The 18649-nt window shown below is 39.7% G+C and overlaps 1 protein-coding gene across 1 annotated transcript in view; it reads right to left on the minus strand.

The window, feature by feature from the left end:
* Positions 1-829: 829 nt before the first annotated feature.
* Positions 830-18649, minus strand: part of LOC126059965 (lysosomal acid lipase/cholesteryl ester hydrolase-like) — a 40610-nt gene continuing 22790 nt past the window's right edge. The window contains exons 5-10 of the mRNA XM_049856033.1: positions 18149-18258; positions 16305-16441; positions 12489-12635; positions 11296-11367; positions 3544-3615; positions 830-2697 (exon numbers count right to left, since the gene is read on the minus strand). Of these exons, the coding sequence (XP_049711990.1) occupies positions 2464-2697; positions 3544-3615; positions 11296-11367; positions 12489-12635; positions 16305-16441; positions 18149-18258 (772 nt within the window). The 3' untranslated portion in view covers positions 830-2463. The remainder of the gene's footprint in view (positions 2698-3543; positions 3616-11295; positions 11368-12488; positions 12636-16304; positions 16442-18148; positions 18259-18649) is intronic.

An 18649-nucleotide genomic window follows, 5' to 3' on the forward strand; every position in this document is an offset into this window, starting at 1 on the left:
ACTCTCCCAGGTGTTACTTGTGCTTAATTTCATTTAGCCACATGAAAATTTCCATTGCTTTTCACACATTTAATCAGTCTACATCTATTTACTGAGACTCACTATATTCCAGACCCTGTGTTAGATTCTGGGCATACAGAGATGAGTATGCCCTCAAGCTTACAGAGTAGTGGGAGAGACCACACTGAGCCCCAAGCCGATGTTTTGGGAGCCCGACGGCATGACCGAAATCCCTGGGTGGTGCAAATGGTTAATACACTCGGCTGCTAGCCGAAAGGTTGGCAGTTTAAGTCCACCCAGAGGCACCTCAGAAGAAAGGCCTGGCAATGTACTTCCAAAAAAAGCTACTGAAAACCGTATGAAGCCTAGTTCAACTCTGACACACGTGGAGTCACCGTAAGTTGGAAGCAACTCACAGGCAAGCAGTAACTGTTATGACATGCCCTGCCTCTGTCAGTCTTGGTTGTCTCATTCGTACAATGAGGGGGTTGAGTGGACAATCTGTTAATCCATGGACCTGGCTGAGCCCAACAACTACCTGAAGATGGGCTTAATCGCTGTCTAGTCTCCACTCACAACTTTGCTCACGTGGATCCTGCTAGATAACTTTCAACGCCGATATTTCCAAACCATCTCCTGATTTTTCTTAGCCTTGAGACCACTCTCTCTCATGGGAGGAACAAATGCTCATGGGCAGCATCAGGGAGGTTTACAAGGAGTAACGCGGACAGAGATGAGAAAGAAAAGTGTAAGTTCTGCCAAAAAAGAGAAAGGGAAGAATAGAAAGGCTATTAAATAAAGGAGAACACACAAATGCAATTCTACGAGTTTTATTAAAAAGTTGAAAGACTCTTTCAATATTACAAAGCACTATTAGTCTGCCTTCACATAGTAGCCAATATTAAGTATTGTTATTGTAGCTAATTATATCAAATTATGTAAACAAAGAAAACAAAAAACAACTTGGAGTGGTCATTTTGTCCAGCTGACAGTATTGTAAAGAAACAATGTCGCAAGATTGTGGGAATACGGGTTTCCTGACACGGGGATGAAAATCAGGAACAGTAACACCATGGATACACATAAAGCTACAAACACTCAAGGAACCCCTGAGTTGTAATCTGGAAGCATTTACATTCATATGTCTCTGTGTGAAACCAGATTAGGACACTCTTCCTGTGGACAGGCTGGGATGTCTGCTTCACACAGACCTCATTGCTGAGACACTGTTTAACAGAACACAGAAACTTCAGGAAAAGATAGTGGTATACTTGTTCCACAGGATTTTTCTTCTTCTTAAAAAACAAGTGGAATTATAGTCTGCCACAGAATTTACAATGTATGAATACAGACAGTTGAGTGTACCAGTCTTCCATCTACTGAAAACATACCAGTTTTTGTCTCACTTTTTTAAAGTCAGTACATTGTTTTGGAAGGCTCCAACAAATAATTTTGCTTGGCCTGAGCAGTTTCAACGTTGGCTGAATAATAGCTATCACAGGTTTGGTAAGTAAAATTCGTTACGGAACCTTTATAACTGGAATAGCTGGATGTCACTGGCTTTGACTCTGCACCCACTGAATAAAAAACATGAGAAACTGTCATTTAGACCCCTAAATACAAGGCCATTAGACTGGGGAGCCTTTTAAGGCAAGGAGGTGAGAACTGGGCACTTCTACACTGAATTTTGCTCAAGTGTTTTTACCAGATTATTTACCAATGAACAACGCTGTTTAAAAATTCTAACACGTGTGAATTCGCCCTTTGTGGGAGTAAAAAGGCAATACAGTATATTTTAAATTTTAAGAACAAACAGAATGGTTCAAATGATCTTTTCACAAATCAGTCATATTTTTTCAAGACTTAAACAACGCACGGTTGAGTCATTAGCTTCATATTCAGCTGATGATCATCATTAAACAAATGAAAAAAAAAAAGCTACTGGGGCTGAGGGCTGGGACCATGGTCTCAGGGAACATCTAGGCCAACTGGCATAAAACAGTGCATAAAGAAAATATTCTACATCCTACTTTGGTGAGCAGCATCTGCGATCCTAAAAGCTTGTAAGTGGCCCTCTAAGATACATTTATTTGTTCCATCTCATCTAGAGCAAAGGGGAAGGAAGAAAACCAAAGACACAAGAAAATATAAGTCCAAAGGGCAAATGGACCACATGAACCAGAGCCTCCACCAGCCTGAGCCCAGAAGAACCAGATAGTGCCTGGCTACCACAACCAATTACTCTGACAAGGATCACAAAGTAGAAAAAAAAAAAAAAAAAGAAGCAGCTAATATGTTTCTAATCCTAACTAGTGAGAATTTGGTATCTTCAAAATCAATTTCATTGGGTATAAAAATATAAAAGGCCTGGGAAAGAGAAACAAGTATTTTATAGGAAATAAGCAAACACATCTTAACACATCTTGACCAACGACTTGGCTGTAAATTTCTCAAGCCTGGCTTTCACTGGTATTTCCTCATTAGATTAATAATTTCATTATACATCCGCCAAGGGGCATCCAAGCCCCAGATAAAGTCGAGATGCTGCCATTCAGGAAGCTGCTTGTGGTACACCAAGTTGGTGATCTGGGTCAGTAAGATACTGACGTCACGGACGTCCGCGAGCCAGTCCCGGCCCCCACTCCAGACTGCAGTCGGCACAGGCATGTCTCTCACATTGTAAGTGGGAGGGTAAGTCTACAATAAAAATCCACAGTTATTTTTTTTCCAAAGTCACAATAAACACACTCTCCATTAAATACTGTTTAGTAAGTTAGATGGGAGAATAAGGGACTAAATTCTAAAAAGCATTGACTATCGGTTTACTTTTCAGGTTACCATTACCAGAACAACAACAAAAAACCCTAAACCACATGAAAGAATAATCACTACGAGAACTGCTAGTTATTGAGCTGTCACCACATGCTGGGCACTGTCACAAGTGTCTGAATTCCTGCTCTCTTCATGTCACAGATGGGAGGCTACAGAACCACGTGGTTGGAAAGGTGCTCTGGAGCCATTTTCTCCCTCTGGGATGTTAAGGCAAGCTATAGAAATTCTCTAAGCCTTTGTTTCCTCATCTTTAAATTAGTGATAATCATATCTATGCCACAAGGATGCTGTGAGTATTGAATTAAAAAAAAAAAAAATGAGCAAAGTGCCTCACACTTTGCATTCAAAAAAAAAATTTTTTTTTTTTTTTTTTTTTAATATGAAAGAGGTTTAGGCAACGTAATTTGGCCAAGGTCCCACAGCTTCAGGACTGACTTAGGATTCTCTGACTCTAGAGTCTGTGTTCACAGTCATTATGAATAATGTATGACAGTGACCACTCTTATTTGGAGCCAGCTAGAGGACAAGGAGGAGAGACCTAGACTACACCACCAACCACAAAGCTTGGGTTGTTCTGGAATTGACTGAAGGAAACAAACCCTACCCAGTCAACTCTCCCACATCCTTTCCACCACCCTACCAGAACCCCAATAACCCAGGCTGGCTTCCTTGATGGGTTTTCAGGAACCATTTTAATTCTAAAGACTTTACCTGGTGGTAATGAAAATAATTCTTGACAATGCTTCCCCAGTCAAAGGCTTGGAAGTTTGGGGATCTAACAGCCTAAAAAGAAGGTAGTTTGAAAAAAAAAAAGTTATCTGACACAGAAGTTTGAAATAGCATCATAGTTTGCTGGAGTTAACGATGGCTTCAGAAATCAACCAGATTTACACTTCATTTCCAAACCGTAATTTAAAATGAAATGGCATTGCTCTGTTCTCTTTTACTAAACAACTCGATTTCTCAGTGTATAATTGGACAAGAGCTATCATATCACACAATAAAATAGCTACACACATATACTTTGAATTATACTGGATCAATGGTTGCTCTCACTGAATGAACTTTATGCTGGTGTTTTCCAGGGAAATTTGAATCTTAAATTTTTGCAAAAAGTAACTGTTTTGCTTCAGAAGGAATACATATTTCTTGAGTACCAGTACCAGCGTAATCACGAAGTATCTACTGCGTACCAGTACAATTTCTACCTAGTTGGGAAGACTATAACCATGAATGGTATTTTATATAAAATTGAAATTTATACATATTGAAGAGTATGACATAAAAATATTTTTAAAGTCACTCATATGTGAGATTTGAAATAATACAAACTCATACTTCCCCCAGATCTCCAGGTTCTAAATACGTCAAGAATTAATCTTAAAATGGTGGGCCAAATGACTTGGGAACTGTGTTTAAGCTTTGGCCACATGGTGGCGCAACAGTAACAGATAAAAGAGAAGGACCCTGACATTCTTTGTCAGAACTGCTTCTGACTTCTGTGAAATGTCAGTTCTTATCAACTGCATAAAATTCTGTTTGATGTAATAACGACAGAGTGAGATTAGATACCACAGAAGGCTGCTACAGGAGAAATGTTCAGCATCAGCTTTTGTCAGTGCAAATGACAGTTGCTAAATATAGGGTCGCTATGTTTTTTTTTTTTATGAGTCGGAATCGACTGGACGGCAGTGGATTTTTTTTTTTTTTTGGTTAAATATGGCAGTGTATCTAACAAGCAGAACAAAATATAAATTTACAGCACCTGTTAGTGCACCTGTTCCCTATCTCTAATTGTCAGTGGAAATATAACAATACGAGCTGTTTTCCTGCTGTACACAGACATCACTTTGTCATCTATCTCTTTTAGCATTTATATAAAGCCCCTAGAGGGAGTATGGAATGTAAAGGAATAACTTGCCTATGTCTCAGACTGAACCTCCAAACCTGAATTTTGTACCGAGCGTTGCATTAGGAATTCAAAAACTATCCACTTGAAAAGGCATCTCAGAAAGAGCAAAATGTGAAAGTTATTTAAAGGAAAAAAAAATATGGAAAGAAGCTAAAGTCCAAAAATAGGTATTTGGTTAAATGAATTATGCTACCTTAGTTATGCATCAACAGTACGCCACTGTCATAAATAATAAGATAGAAACAGAAAACTATTAATGATGTTTACAAATAATATTAAGTGGGAAAAAAGTCAGAACATAAAACTGAATATGCACTACGGTTACAATCATGTAATAATCATATGTGGATAAAGATGAGAGGAAAATGCTTGTAATGTTCTAAAGTGACATTTTAAAAATTAATTTTAAGTCTCAAATGTTAACAAAAAATATAAATAGGTTCAACTTTCCTACTGTACAGTATGTATCAGAAGTCTTAGAAATATGCTTACTCTCTGGTCAGTAACCTACCTCTACAAATATATTCTAAGAAAATAATTTGCCTAATGTGTAAACACTTAACTATAATACACAGATGTTTATCACAGGATAGTTTACCATTGCCAAAAAAAAAAAAAAAAAACAAAAAAACCATGACAGGAAAAAAGAAAACTTAAAATTCAAACAATGGAAAAATGTCTCTTGATTAGAAATATTTTAAATTTTTCAATTATTGACCTGGAAAGGTATTTTTGATTATGACTTTTTTTTTTTTTTTTTGGCCACCAAGTTGATTCAGACTCATGGCCACTCCATGTGTGTCAGAGTAGAACTGTGCTCCACAGGGTTTTCCACAGATTTTTTGGAAGGCCTTTCTTTCAAGGCACCTCTGGATGGACTTGAACTGTCAACCTTTTGGTTAGCAGCCAAATGTGTTAACTATTAGAAGTCCCCACCCAGGGCCTCCTAATCACTCCACAGTGCCCATTCTCCCTGTCTTAATTTCAGTAAGGAGCCCCTCCAATGTTCTTTGAGAACATGGTCATCAGGCAGAAACCCCATCGTCTACCCCTCTCCAGCTAGGCTGTGAGATATGAAATATACCACTCACTTCTGAGCTAACTCCTTAATGTGAAGCCACTTGCCATGGTCTTCTTGTCTCCCCACTTCCTGTGGGCTGAAGTAGATATGGAAGCAATCTGGCTTCAACCAGGCAGTAGAGGACAGCACCCTAGAGATGGCAGAGCTATGGTAACAGGGGAACTGGGTCCCTGGGCGACCTCATGGAGCACAGCCATACCCCTCTCTACCACCAGCCTAAGCCACTGCTCTCTGGAGTGTATTATGAGTAAAAAACAGACTATGTATTTTAGCAACTGTATTTCTGGGTCTCTGATAGAGCAACTTAGCCTGTATCTAACAAATACAATGCTATTTAATTAAATAAAGTTATCAAAAAGAACATGTAGTATGATCCTCTTCATAATGGAAATGATTGTATCAAAAAATGGAAGGGTATACCAAAATACTACTGTGGCGACTCCTAGGTGGTAGACATATGGGTGATTTATTTTCTTCTTTGTACTCATGTAACAAAAGAACCAAACCTACTGCAGTTGAGTCAATTCTGACTCAGCGTACCAACAGGACAGAGGAGAACTGCCCTATAGGGTGTCCCAGGCTAGAAATCTTGATGGAAGCAGACTGCCACATCTTTCTCCCAAGGAGCGGCTGGTGGTTTCGAACCACTTAACTTTTGGTTAGCAGTATGTTCATATACATTCTACAGTTTCATAATGAATACATATTACATGCGTAATAAAAATTTTACTAAATATTCTTTTTACAGTGTTTTAAAGAGAATTTCTTACCATACTTTTGGCTTTTTTTTTTTTTTTTAAGCAGTCAGTTTTAAATATGGAGTCCCTTGGTGATAATGGTTAAGCACTCGGCTACTAACCAAAAGCCTACTGGTTCAAATCCACCCAGAGGACCCTAAGAAGAAAACTTTGTCGATCTGCTTCCAAAAGATCACAGCCATTGAAAAACCCATGGCGTGCAGTTCTACTCTGACCCTCGTAGGTTCTCCATCAGTTGGAATTGACTCCACAGCAATATGCTTGGCTGGGCTAAGTTTCAAACAATAGAGTACGTCAGCATCAGTGCAGGCGCGGGTGCTCGTTAAAACACAGATTCCGAGGATACCCTTCCAGGAATTCTGATTTTCAACAGGCCTAAAAAGAAAAACAAGCCTGTTGCCATCGAGTGGATTCAGACTCACAGTGATCCTACAGGACAGAACAGAACTATTCCATAGGGTTTTCAAGGGAAAGGAGCCCTGGTGGTACAGTAGTTAAGGGGTCAGCTGCTGACCAAAAGGTCAGTAGTTCAAACCCACCAGCCGCTCTGCAGGAGAAAGATGTGGCAATCAGCTTCCGTAAAGATTACAGACTTGGAAACTCTATGGGCCAGCTCTACTCTGTTCTATAGGGTTGCTATGAGTTGCAATCCACCTGATGGCAATGGAGTTTCAATCTTTACAGAAGTGAACTGTCACATCTTTCTCCTGCGGAGCCACTGGTGAGTTCGAACCACCGACCCAAGTGCTTAGCCACTGTACCAACAAAACCAAAAACAGCAAACCCTTTGCTGTTGAGTCGATTCCAACTCATAGCAACCAGATAGGATGGAGTAGAACTGCCCCACTGGGTTTCCAAGGAGCAGCTGGTGGATTTGAAGCACCCACCTTTTGGTTAGGAGCTGAGCTCTTAACCATTGTGCCACCAGGGCTCCTTAATTCTGACCAACGCTGTCAAAGATATGTTAGGATCAGCCTTTGGGCAGTGCTAACGAGAGGGTTAGAGATAGTCACAAGAGTCTTGTCTATGGGTGAGTCTCTGAAATTTGTCAGGTTTACAAAGAGAATATTAAAGCCCAATAAAGAACTAGGTTTTGGAATTGCTAACAACTGTTAATAGTTTAAACAGAAAGTAAACTTCTGGAAAAAAAAAAAAAACAAACTTCTGAACTTACTGTAAATAAAATGCCTTTACAGGCTCCCCCAAACTCACACCACAGGAACCTCCAAGCTTTATGCCAATTGTAGCATACCTGCCAGCGTCCAGGCCCCAGCCCCCTGCAGCAGTATAGCCTGCCCCAGTGTGTCCTTGACAGGTAGAGTGGCAGCCCCCACCAACAGCCCCGAGGAGGAAGAACCAAAGAGAAGATCTTATGAAACAGCTGCAAGAAGCTATTATTTTACTGATAAAGGGGTGACAGAGTGAGCAGCAGGGCAAAGGGCAAGGCTGCTCTCTGCAGTGAAACTGAGCTTTGGAAATGCTCATGAGGCAAATTCCAATGTGGTTAGACCCTGAAGCCACAAGGTCAGGGGTGGGCCAGGCAGCTGTGCTCTGGCCTCAGCCTGTAGCCTTTGATCTCAGCCAGGTGCCAGATAGTGGGGCTGGAGCAAGAGCAGAAGCCTAGATTGCAGTTGAGCCAATAGCTCAACAACAAACCCACACCCAGTGGAAGCCTGGGACACAGAAGGGTGAAGTAGCACCAATGTGTAATGTTAAATACAGTGGTCTTACAACCTCGGATTCAACATCCCCAAGGCCCCTGCAAGTCTGGGTCAGGGACATTTGTACTTTGTTGAAGCGGGTATCGAACCAGGTGCAGGCTGTAAGGGTCACTAGCTGGTGGGTAGCTCTGCAGCTGCTTTCGGCCTGGCTCAGTTACACTCCATGTACCTCTAGGAGTGCACTAACTCCTGAGGTGACAAATTCTGCCTTATTTGAAATATGTCCATTAGGTTAGAGGAAAAAACTGCTCAAAAAGGTAGGGTAAAATAAAGAATATTACCCGTGAGTATGGTGCTTTGTTAAAAAACTGTCTATATGAGACGAAAAGGTCAACAATTACTCTAAAACAAAGATGAGAAGATAAGGAAGCAGAGAAACAAGACTACTAGAAATGAACAACTAGTACACGATTAAACAAAATGTTGACACATTGTGAAAAATGAAACTAGTGTCACTAAACAATTTGTGTAGAAATTGTCAAATGGGAACCTAATTTGCCATGTAAACTCTCTCCAAAACCATGATAAAATATTTTTAAAAGAAGAAGGGTAATTTTGGTGATAAGGTGCACAAAGAAACGAGTGACTATAACAAATGTGACTGAGAAGAAAGGCAGGGGCCTGAATGGTCATTCATGAGTTTGAGGGCTTTGAAGGTTTCAGGACATTCCTTAAGTAGGGAGGGTGAGCTGTTCACCTCGTAATGGACTACTTTCCCAGGTGCCCTATTCTAAGCAACAGCAAACTGTATCACTGAGTCACTGACATTTAACAATCAGTCTATTAGAACCAGAGTTTTGAACCAGCTCGATCTAATTGAGTCATGGCCAAAGAAGTAAAATTGGAACAGACCCACATTTTAAAAAGCACAATAAGTGGAACAGGAAAAATTATGGGTCAAAGCCCTGGAATGGGAGACTTGGAAGAGGTGCAGTGGGCCCTTCCAGGTGCCTGATGCACCTTTCAGGAGACTGGATTATTGCCAGGACTGTGGAGAGTGACACACATGCAAAGTGATGTGGGAGGCCACCATCTTTGAGCGGGGCACTGCTGTTTCCGACTCTGCCAGTCAAGAGATTTGGTTGCTATGCAATATGCATGCTGCCCTTGTTTTCTAAGAGGCAGGTTAAGTTTCTAGCTAGGGCTTCAACCCATAATTTTTCCCATTCTACTTCACCCACATCTAAAAAATTTGGGTCCACTCCGGTTTCAGCTCATCAGCCATGAATGAACCAGGCAGAACCAATTTGAAGCCCTGATTAGAATGTTCTATTGGGATTGCAGCCAATAACTCAACTGCAAACCCAACTTCCCCTCATTTTTAAGTAACTTTTTTATCAAAATGTTTAATTCTAAAGGCAACCCAGGTGGATGTGACACAGGCAGCAACTGCCTGGTATTAGGAAACTGCAATCTAAGACACCCACAGCATCTTGGTTTGGAACTTAAACAGTGAGTTATTTCATAGTTTAAAAGAAGTCAGCTGCAAAAAAAACAATAATAGTAATTGTCAAAAAATATTTTCTGAAGCAGAAATAAGACCATGACATACTGTCAGATGTTTAACAAAAAAAAAAAAAAAAAAAAAAGCAGGTCACAAAACAGTAAGAACACAAATTCATCTATTTCTACATCCACAATTTCTATATGTATCTTTAGCTGCATCTTTCTGAAATGATGTGCAGCAAGACATACAGTGGAGACTGACGAGACATTCCACGTCTTTGGATGCACGTTCCTTGTCTGTGTAAGGTTATAGGGTAATTTTTATTTTTGCCCATATACACTTTCTAAATTTTCTAGAATGAACATGAATTACTTCTGTAGTATCTGATCAAACAATAAAAACAACAGTTTGAAAGTTAGTGGCTCCTCGTGGAGGGTGGATGAACCCCTGAAAATACTGCCCGAGAGAGAATCTTTAAACCTTAAGCCAAAAATATCCCCTGAAGTCATCTTAAAACTGAACAATAGTTTAGCTTAACTAGTAAAAAAGGTCTGCCTTGAGCATTATGCTCTTTTAAGAACTATCTATATAGAATCAAACTGACAACAGCAACTCAGAAGATTAGATAGGAACCTTAGGGGGCAGTGAGTTTATATTAATGACAGAGGAACAACTGAGTAAAGGAGGGTGAGAATGGTTGCACAACTTGAAGAATGTAATCAATGTCACTAAATTGTACACGTAGAAACTTGAATGGGTATATGTTTTGCTGTGTATATTCTCAAAAACAACAACAAAATAAATAAAATTTAAAGCAAAAAAAAGTTAGTGGTGTCCATTTACATCTAAGACTGGTTTAGCTCTCAATTATCCACTGATATTCTACGCATATTGGGTCTATTGGTTAATGCTGAAATGCAGTTATTGTGTGCTATTGAGTTGACTCCGAATCACTGTGACCCTGTATAATAGGGTAGAACTTCCCCATAAGGATTCCTAGGCTGTAATCTTTACGGGAGCAGATGGCCAGGTCTTTTCTGCATGGAGCAGCTGGTGAGTTTGAACTGCAGACCTTTCGGACAGTAGTTGACTGCTGAACAATTACACCACCAGGCTCCTTAATATTGAAATAGCAGCTTGTATCTCCAAAGGTGCTCTAAAACCATGCTTTATGAAGCAACACAGAAATAAAATAAACTTGGGATTTAATGAATAACAGAAGAAGCAAAGAAGGAAGGAAGGAAATAAATAAATAAATTTAGGACTCAAATAGTGAAAGGGGAAGAGAACAGAAGGGAAGAAAAGTCAATCCCAATAGCTGTCTGGTGACCATGTGGCATGGTGTAGTATGCCCTGTGAAGGATCACAAAAGCAACATGAGCACATTGACAGGAACCCAGAACTCTGGAAAAGAAACCAGCCTGGATGTGTAAGCAGACTGTCTTTCTGTTTAGGAAGGGTTTGCACAGGGAAGCTTCATAGAATGCACAGACCTTCCTAACAGTGACTTACACAACCCCCGACTATGCTCCTGGAGTACCTACCTGGCTCCAGTGGATCATGTTTTGCACAGAAGTTCCAGCAGGAGAGTGTGTCAAATACACATCCACTCTAGACTGCAAAATAAAGATGAAAATGGGGTTAAAGCAGCATCAGCAATAAACGTGTACTTTCCTTCAAAGCACTGCAAACCACAGAGCCATAATCTCAAATACATGAGATCAGGACCAGCGGCAAAATTTCTTAATCACAGATATGTTCTATAAAAACACATGCAGCCACGCAGAGTATATATGGAAGACCACAGAGCTGCACGGGTTCAGAGAACAGGTACTTTTACTTCCTTCTTCATGCTTTTCTGAATTTCCAAAATCTTACATAACCATCACACCTTACTTTTATCATATAATTTAAAAAAATTCCCTAGAGCCTTCATTCCAGAATTTTAAAACCTATTTTCAAAATGTAACACTAAAAACTATAAATATCTTTAGAAATATCAGTATATTGCTGGCCCACGGTTTATATTTCAAAAAAAGAAATACATTTAATACATATATACATATACACACACACAAAAAATACACACGCGTATGTATATTTACATGTATGAATACATATGTATATATATTTAAAAATATATAGCAATTCCAAATTCAAAAACACAGTAATTTTTAAAAAGAAGTCACTAGTATATAAATATTGCGAATTAAATTGTGACAGAGCTCCTCTTTCAGTAATTCCCATATAGGCACTATGTAGGAAATTGACAACCGCGTGCCTTACAATAGCAGCTAACGGTATTCTACGAATTTGCCAAAGTTGATGACACTTAAGAAGAGAGGATGGTGAGACTTCATCTCATGTACTTTGGACATGTTATCAGGAAGGACCAGTCCCTGGAGAAGGACATCATGCTTGGTAAAGTAGAGGGTCAGTGAAAAAGAGCAAGACCTTCAATGAGATGGACTGACACAGTGGCTATAACAAAGGGCTCAAACATAACGATTGTGAGGATGGTGTAGGACTAGGCAGTGTTTTGTTCTGTTGTACATAGGGGGTCTGCTATGAGTCAGAATGGACTAGATGGTGTCTAAGAACAACAATGATGACCCTTAAGTGACCCTTTAGAACACCAGTGAGGTTGTTCCCATCTCTCCCACATCATCCAATACAAATACATTCACAGATAAAATCACTGAAGGTTTAAAGCAAGTTTTACTACAAACATACATACCATATTCAAATTTCTCTCATTAAATCCACACAGAATAAACATGACATTTCCACACAACTCCTTCAGAACGACATGGGTACAAACATGGGTACTCAGCCACTTCAGAACTGTACTCTGAGGTAAAAAATTTTTGACTCCAAATACGTCCTAAAAAAGAAAAAGCCCAAGAATACTCTCAGTATCTCTTTCAGGTGCAAAGGTTTCCATGACCCACCTTAGAAGCAGAGACAGGTGGCCAGTATCTCCACTAATAACTCTAAGAGTGAAATGGCAAAACTAGGATTCAAACTAGGACACATATTTGAATGATTTACGAAGGCAAAAATCAGATTATTTTCCCCCAATGTTACAGATATGTATTTAAAATCCCCAAATGAAGAAAAGGACGCATGACCAAAGTATTTTACTGTGGACTTTTACAGTGGGAAAGGGCCTTAGTTGTCAATCAACCCAAGACCACCCCTAAATACTGACTCTAATGGATTAGGAACTTCTGAAAAGTAATGGAGGCTCAGTTGATTAGCAATGTCTACCAAAGGGATCCATCTAATCCAATTCTATGTATTATCTATGTGAGAGGTGAGTTGGCAAACTACAGCCCGTGGATCAACTGTGATCCCCTCCCTGTTTTCAGAATAAAGTTTCGTTGGTACACAGTCACACTCATTTCCTCACATATTATCGCTGGCTGCTTTTACCATGCAACGACAGAGTTGAGTGGTTTCAACAGAGACCCTGTGGTCCACAAGCTCGGTATATTTACTATCTGGTGCTTTACAGAAAAACTTTAGTCTATATCATTCCTGACCAATGGTCCCTGAGCTTGTGCTCAAATATTTCCGGGGCAATTACTACATCCCCAATAGTTTCTTTCCAAACTTTTGCAATAGGAAATAGGAAAAATATCTTCTTTACATTGAACCCAACCAAATGTGCTCCCTTATAATTTACTTTTGCTCACGCCTAGCCTCTGAAGGATCAAGCAAGAGTGAAAAGTTCAAACGCCTACAAAGGCAGGCATGTCAGTATACATGAGTAAAGCTGTCAACGGAACATGTCACACTACCCAGGCCTGTGATTAGGGAGTGTTGAGCAGTGTGGAGGAACTGGAAAGCTTATGCTTAGCCTAACGTGTGCAGCAGCTGTTTGCTCTGGCCTATCGCTATCCCGTAGGATTGCAGTGCACAGCTTCTTCTTTCTTTTTTTCCTAAAATTATTAGTCATCAAATTTTAATGATAAATATCCCACTTTTCTAATGGTGCAACATTTAAATTTTAAACATTGTATGGGCTGTATTCAGCACTCTACTAGGCAACTGTGGCCCCCCCTATAGACAGCCTGTGTTACCTGTCAAATCAGTGTTTCATAAGACAATCCATTATGATCTAAAGACAGAAAGCAGATCTAATTTTCCTCTTCTCTGGACTAGTTGGGGAGAACAAGGAAGGCAACACAGTAGGTAGAAAAGGTCATGCAACATAAAAAGGCATCATTTTTAGAAGTCCTGGCTTTGAGTTTACATAAGGTCACACGGGATAGTTGCACATGTATTTGAGGCTGTCTACTAAAATAAAAAAAAAAAAATGTTTTTTCTTTACTAAAATCAAGTTAATAGGATGATGCATCAGTGACCTAAATCACAATAAATCAAACTTTCCTTTTGACTGCCAAAGGACACACAATTGACTCTGTACTGAGGCACTGCTACGCAAATACTAACGCGGTAAATGCCCCTGAGAACTACATCAAGGCAGGGCCGCGTATACAGATAAAGAAAAATTCATCTCACACATATACAGGCCCACCACGTCAGCTTTGGGTTCTTTATAATTTACACATTTGTACTTTGAGAAAGGATTAGAGGGCATACTCAACTTTCATGGCAGTAACACGTCAGAGCAACTGATCAAAGGTTTTATGAACATTTGCACATTCACTTTGTCACTCTCCCGGATGCTACAGAACAGTTATCTGGAACAGCGGGTCCCCAGTACCAATCGGTTTAGCCTACATCAGACTCACGTAGGGTGCTCTGTAAAAACACAGACCCTTGGGCCCTACTCCAGATTTAACAAAACGCCATCTCCAAGGGCAGGGGGTAGGATTTTATGTTTTTACAAAGCCATTAAATCAGAATCTCCGAGGACTGGGGCACATCAGAATTCTGACTGTTACGGAGGTCCTCCAGAGTGGGGGAGCAGATTGTTCAGAAACTGCTGGTACGAGTTTAAACTGGTGAAGCCACATTGAAAGGCAGAATGTATGAAACTAAAAATGCACATTCCCTACGATGCACCACTTTCACCTTCCCATATCCACTCTAGGGAAATAAAAAAAGGGCACAAGGAGGCTACATTGACACTGACACAGCAACAGCAAATTAGCAACAGCCTCAGTGCCCACCATAGGAGGCTGCTGAAATAAACAGTAGTTCCTGTTAATGGGAAACTTACTACGAAGCAGTTAAAAAGCACGTGTTAGAAGATTCCGTATTAACATGATAGCTCTGCAAGAGTGAAAAATATAATCTGCAGGGCGATATACATAGTAGGGTACTGTTTACATTAAAACAAAACAAAACAATATATTTGCTAACTGCAAGGTCAGCGGTTCAAAACCACCAGCAGCTCCACAAGAGAAAGATGTGGTAGTCTGCTCCTGTAGAGATTTACTGCCTTGGAAACCCTGCTGGGTCGATATGAGTTGGAATCAACTGACAGCAGTGGGTAGAATTTGGGTACATACGTATGTGTGTAAATTCACGAGGACTACAGAAAAACACCCCAAAATGAACACTATGCTTAATCTGGGGTGGGGGGAGACTAGGAGAAGGTTTGATAGTTGAGGGGTACTTTATTTGTAATCTTTGAATTGTTTATAATGAAAATTGATATATCTATTACCCAACTTATCGAAAATAAATTTGGTTAGAGGTGGCTACATCTTATCTGCATGTTCTGGTCACTGGTACACAGCGTCCCACCTTGTGTGAGAGTCAGGTTCTGAGGTCACAGTATAGTCCATATTCCCCCTGAAAGCCTTTTAAATAGCCCATGTGATATGTTATACCTGATTTTGTGTGTATATATCCCCATACACAATTACATATATAAAGTTATATACATGTGTTTTATACACTACACATTTATTTCTATACATATATACATATACACACATACATACACAAACACATGTACACATGCGTGTGTGTATATTACGTATATAAATAAATGCATAATGTGTAAAACATATACAACATATGCATAATGAACCATGTGGCATCAGCTGGCTCTAAATTCCCCCTCATGAAAGCTGTTCCTTCCTTGAATACAGCTTGGGGGTCTCACAGCTTTAGAGCCATGCCCTGCAGAAGTTACTGGCTGTGTTTAATAATAGCAGTGTCTGTACATCCTCCATGTGGCTAGGGATGGGCATGTAGGAAGATCAGATTTCCAGTCTCTCATCTCCTGCCTACTCAGTGCACATGCTCACTATGTGGAAAAAGGGCAACTTTGAGAACTTAAATTATTTTCTCCCAGACTTCCTTGTGCTCTCTTTGTGTGATGGGTGGAAAGTTAACTGGCATTTGACTGCGATGTGGCTCCTGTGTACGTGGACGACACACCTTCCCACCTCCCCAAGACTTGGAAGCAGGAGTGAAGGGGGAAAGGAAAATCTAGAGAGAGGTGAAACCCCATTGTTCCACTGACAGCAAAACACAGGAGAGGAAGGCACAGGTTCTCCTCTCACTGGCCAGTTTTTCAGGTTTGAAAAGGAAATTTGTGGGGAGAAGGGTGAAAGGGGGATCCAAATACCTTAAAGATAAAGTCTGGAATTTTTGCTAATTTGATTAGAGGGCTAGGAGCAAACTGGAGTGAAACCACAGGAGCCAGGGCAAAAAACATTTTAATCCTTTTGGCCAGCTCAGGGATCCGTGAAAATGCTATAAAACCTGTGGAAACAAAAAGAAGATAATAGGAATCCCATCTCCTGAGATTTCTTTCTTGGAAAAAGCAAGGGTGGTCCTTCTTGTTACCCCATAGTCTGAAAACCATGCAAGTCACGCTGAGGTAAAGAGGCAAAACACTTGAAATGGTACCTTCTGAACTTCTATGTACGAAAACACTGAATTTGATTAAACTACTTAATCAAGTTATTTGTTAAGGGCTTGTTTCAAACCTCATCCTAGTTGTGCACTGGAAGAAATCCAGGCTGTGAGAACCAGACCTTCTCTGTTCCTTTAGCAATGTGAATTGTGCAAAGGTAAGACTGCATTCCCAACAGCTCCACTCACGTCTACTACCCCTCTCCTCCTCCCTAAGACCCAGTACACATGCATTCAATTAATCATCAATGGCTCAAAAGGAACATTTAGGATCTCCTAGTTTTAGGAAACGCTGGTGGCATAGCGGTAAGAGGTATGCTGTTAACCAAAAGGTCAACAGTTCAAATCACCAGGTGCTCCTTGGAAACCCTACGCGACAGTTCTACTCTTTCCTGTAGGGTTGTTATGAGTCGCAATCGACTCTACGGCAACGTGTAGCAGTAGCTTTAAAATATATTTTATCTTCCTTTCAGGTCACTTCCTGCCTTAAACTTGGCCCCACACAGGTGGACAAGTCATGGAAGGAATATCAATGAAGAAGAATACTTAATTTTGTTCAGGAGAAATGAACGTGTGTCCAAGCTGCTTTTGGTTTAGCCTCTCAAATCAGCAGAGTGTTTGATGGTAGTAAAACCTCAAAACCCACTGCTGTTGAGTTGATTCCGACTCACAGTGACCCTATACAACAGAGTAGAACCGCCCTATAGAGGTTCCAAAGAGCACGTGGTGGATTTGAACTGCTGACCTTTTGGTTAGTAGCCATAGCACTTAACCACTACACCACCAGGGTTTCCAATGGTAGTAAGGGTGAGGTAATTTATCTATATACACACACACCATATATATTCAGACACTTAAAAGACCCAAACATTCATGCATTTGATATAGCAATTCTCCTTCCAGTAATTTATTCTAAGGAGACCTTACGACACGAGCATAAAGGCATTAGTTATAGCAAACACTAAAAGGGAGAATTAACTAAACGATGGGACAGGACCCTAACCCCTTATCAGAAACCCTTATTTGGTAAAATTGTGAGCAATTTTTATTTTCTTTGAAACTTTGCTAAATTTTCTAGATTTCTTTACAATGAACACACATTACTTTTATAATCAGCATAAACGTAAATATGGATATATTTTTTAAAAACTTTTTAAATAAAGTATAACCTGGCATCCTTGTAAATAGTTTTATTCCACTTAACTTTAAAAGTCAATGTATTTTCTCGTTTAAAGTCTCTAAAGTTAAAACGTCTTGTTTTCCATCGTCTCACATCCCCATATTGCTTAACTAGGAAAATATATAATAGAATGTGGTTTACATTCATTCCTTCAATTTCAAGAGAATCATCCACCATGTTTATTCATTAATATTAAAGTCTAAATTTCCAGAGAAAACCAACTATTACACCAGAATTCCTTGTCCTATTCATTATTTCTGCTTGACATTAAAAAAAGAAATTTGAATTAACGTTTCTTTTAACTTCACTTTTTATGAGCAAATGCAAACTTGGCAATAAAGATATCAGATCAACTTTCAATCTTTATTACATACCTATAGTGGTGCCTTGAGAATGACCCACATAATACAACTGTTCTTGGCCAGTTTTATTCAGAATGAAGTTAATTGAAGCTGGTAGGTCATAATTTGCCATCTCATCAAAACTGTAATCAAAACAAGGAATCTTTCATTGGATTATTACATACAAATAGAACAGTAAACAAATAAGAAGTGTGCAGTCTGATGAATTATGACAAATTGAACACATGTGGGTGAAGCAACCCTGAGCTCAGGAAACAGAACATTACTGAAATTCCAGAAGCCCCCTTGATTCCCTTCCTGTCATGTTCCCAAAGAGAACTATTACCCTTTGGTTTTTCACATCACAAATTAGTTTTATCAGTTTTTGAGCTCTTCTATAAATGCGATTGTACAGTATATACATATGTGTGTGTATATATATACATTTGTTGTTGTTTTTAGGTACCGTCGAGTCGGTTCTGACTCACAGCAACCCTACTATATTCAACAGAATGAACGCTGCCTGGTCCTACG

The sequence above is a fragment of the Elephas maximus genome, chromosome 16 (genome assembly GCF_024166365.1).
Source record: "Elephas maximus indicus isolate mEleMax1 chromosome 16, mEleMax1 primary haplotype, whole genome shotgun sequence".
NCBI lineage: Eukaryota > Metazoa > Chordata > Mammalia > Proboscidea > Elephantidae > Elephas > Elephas maximus.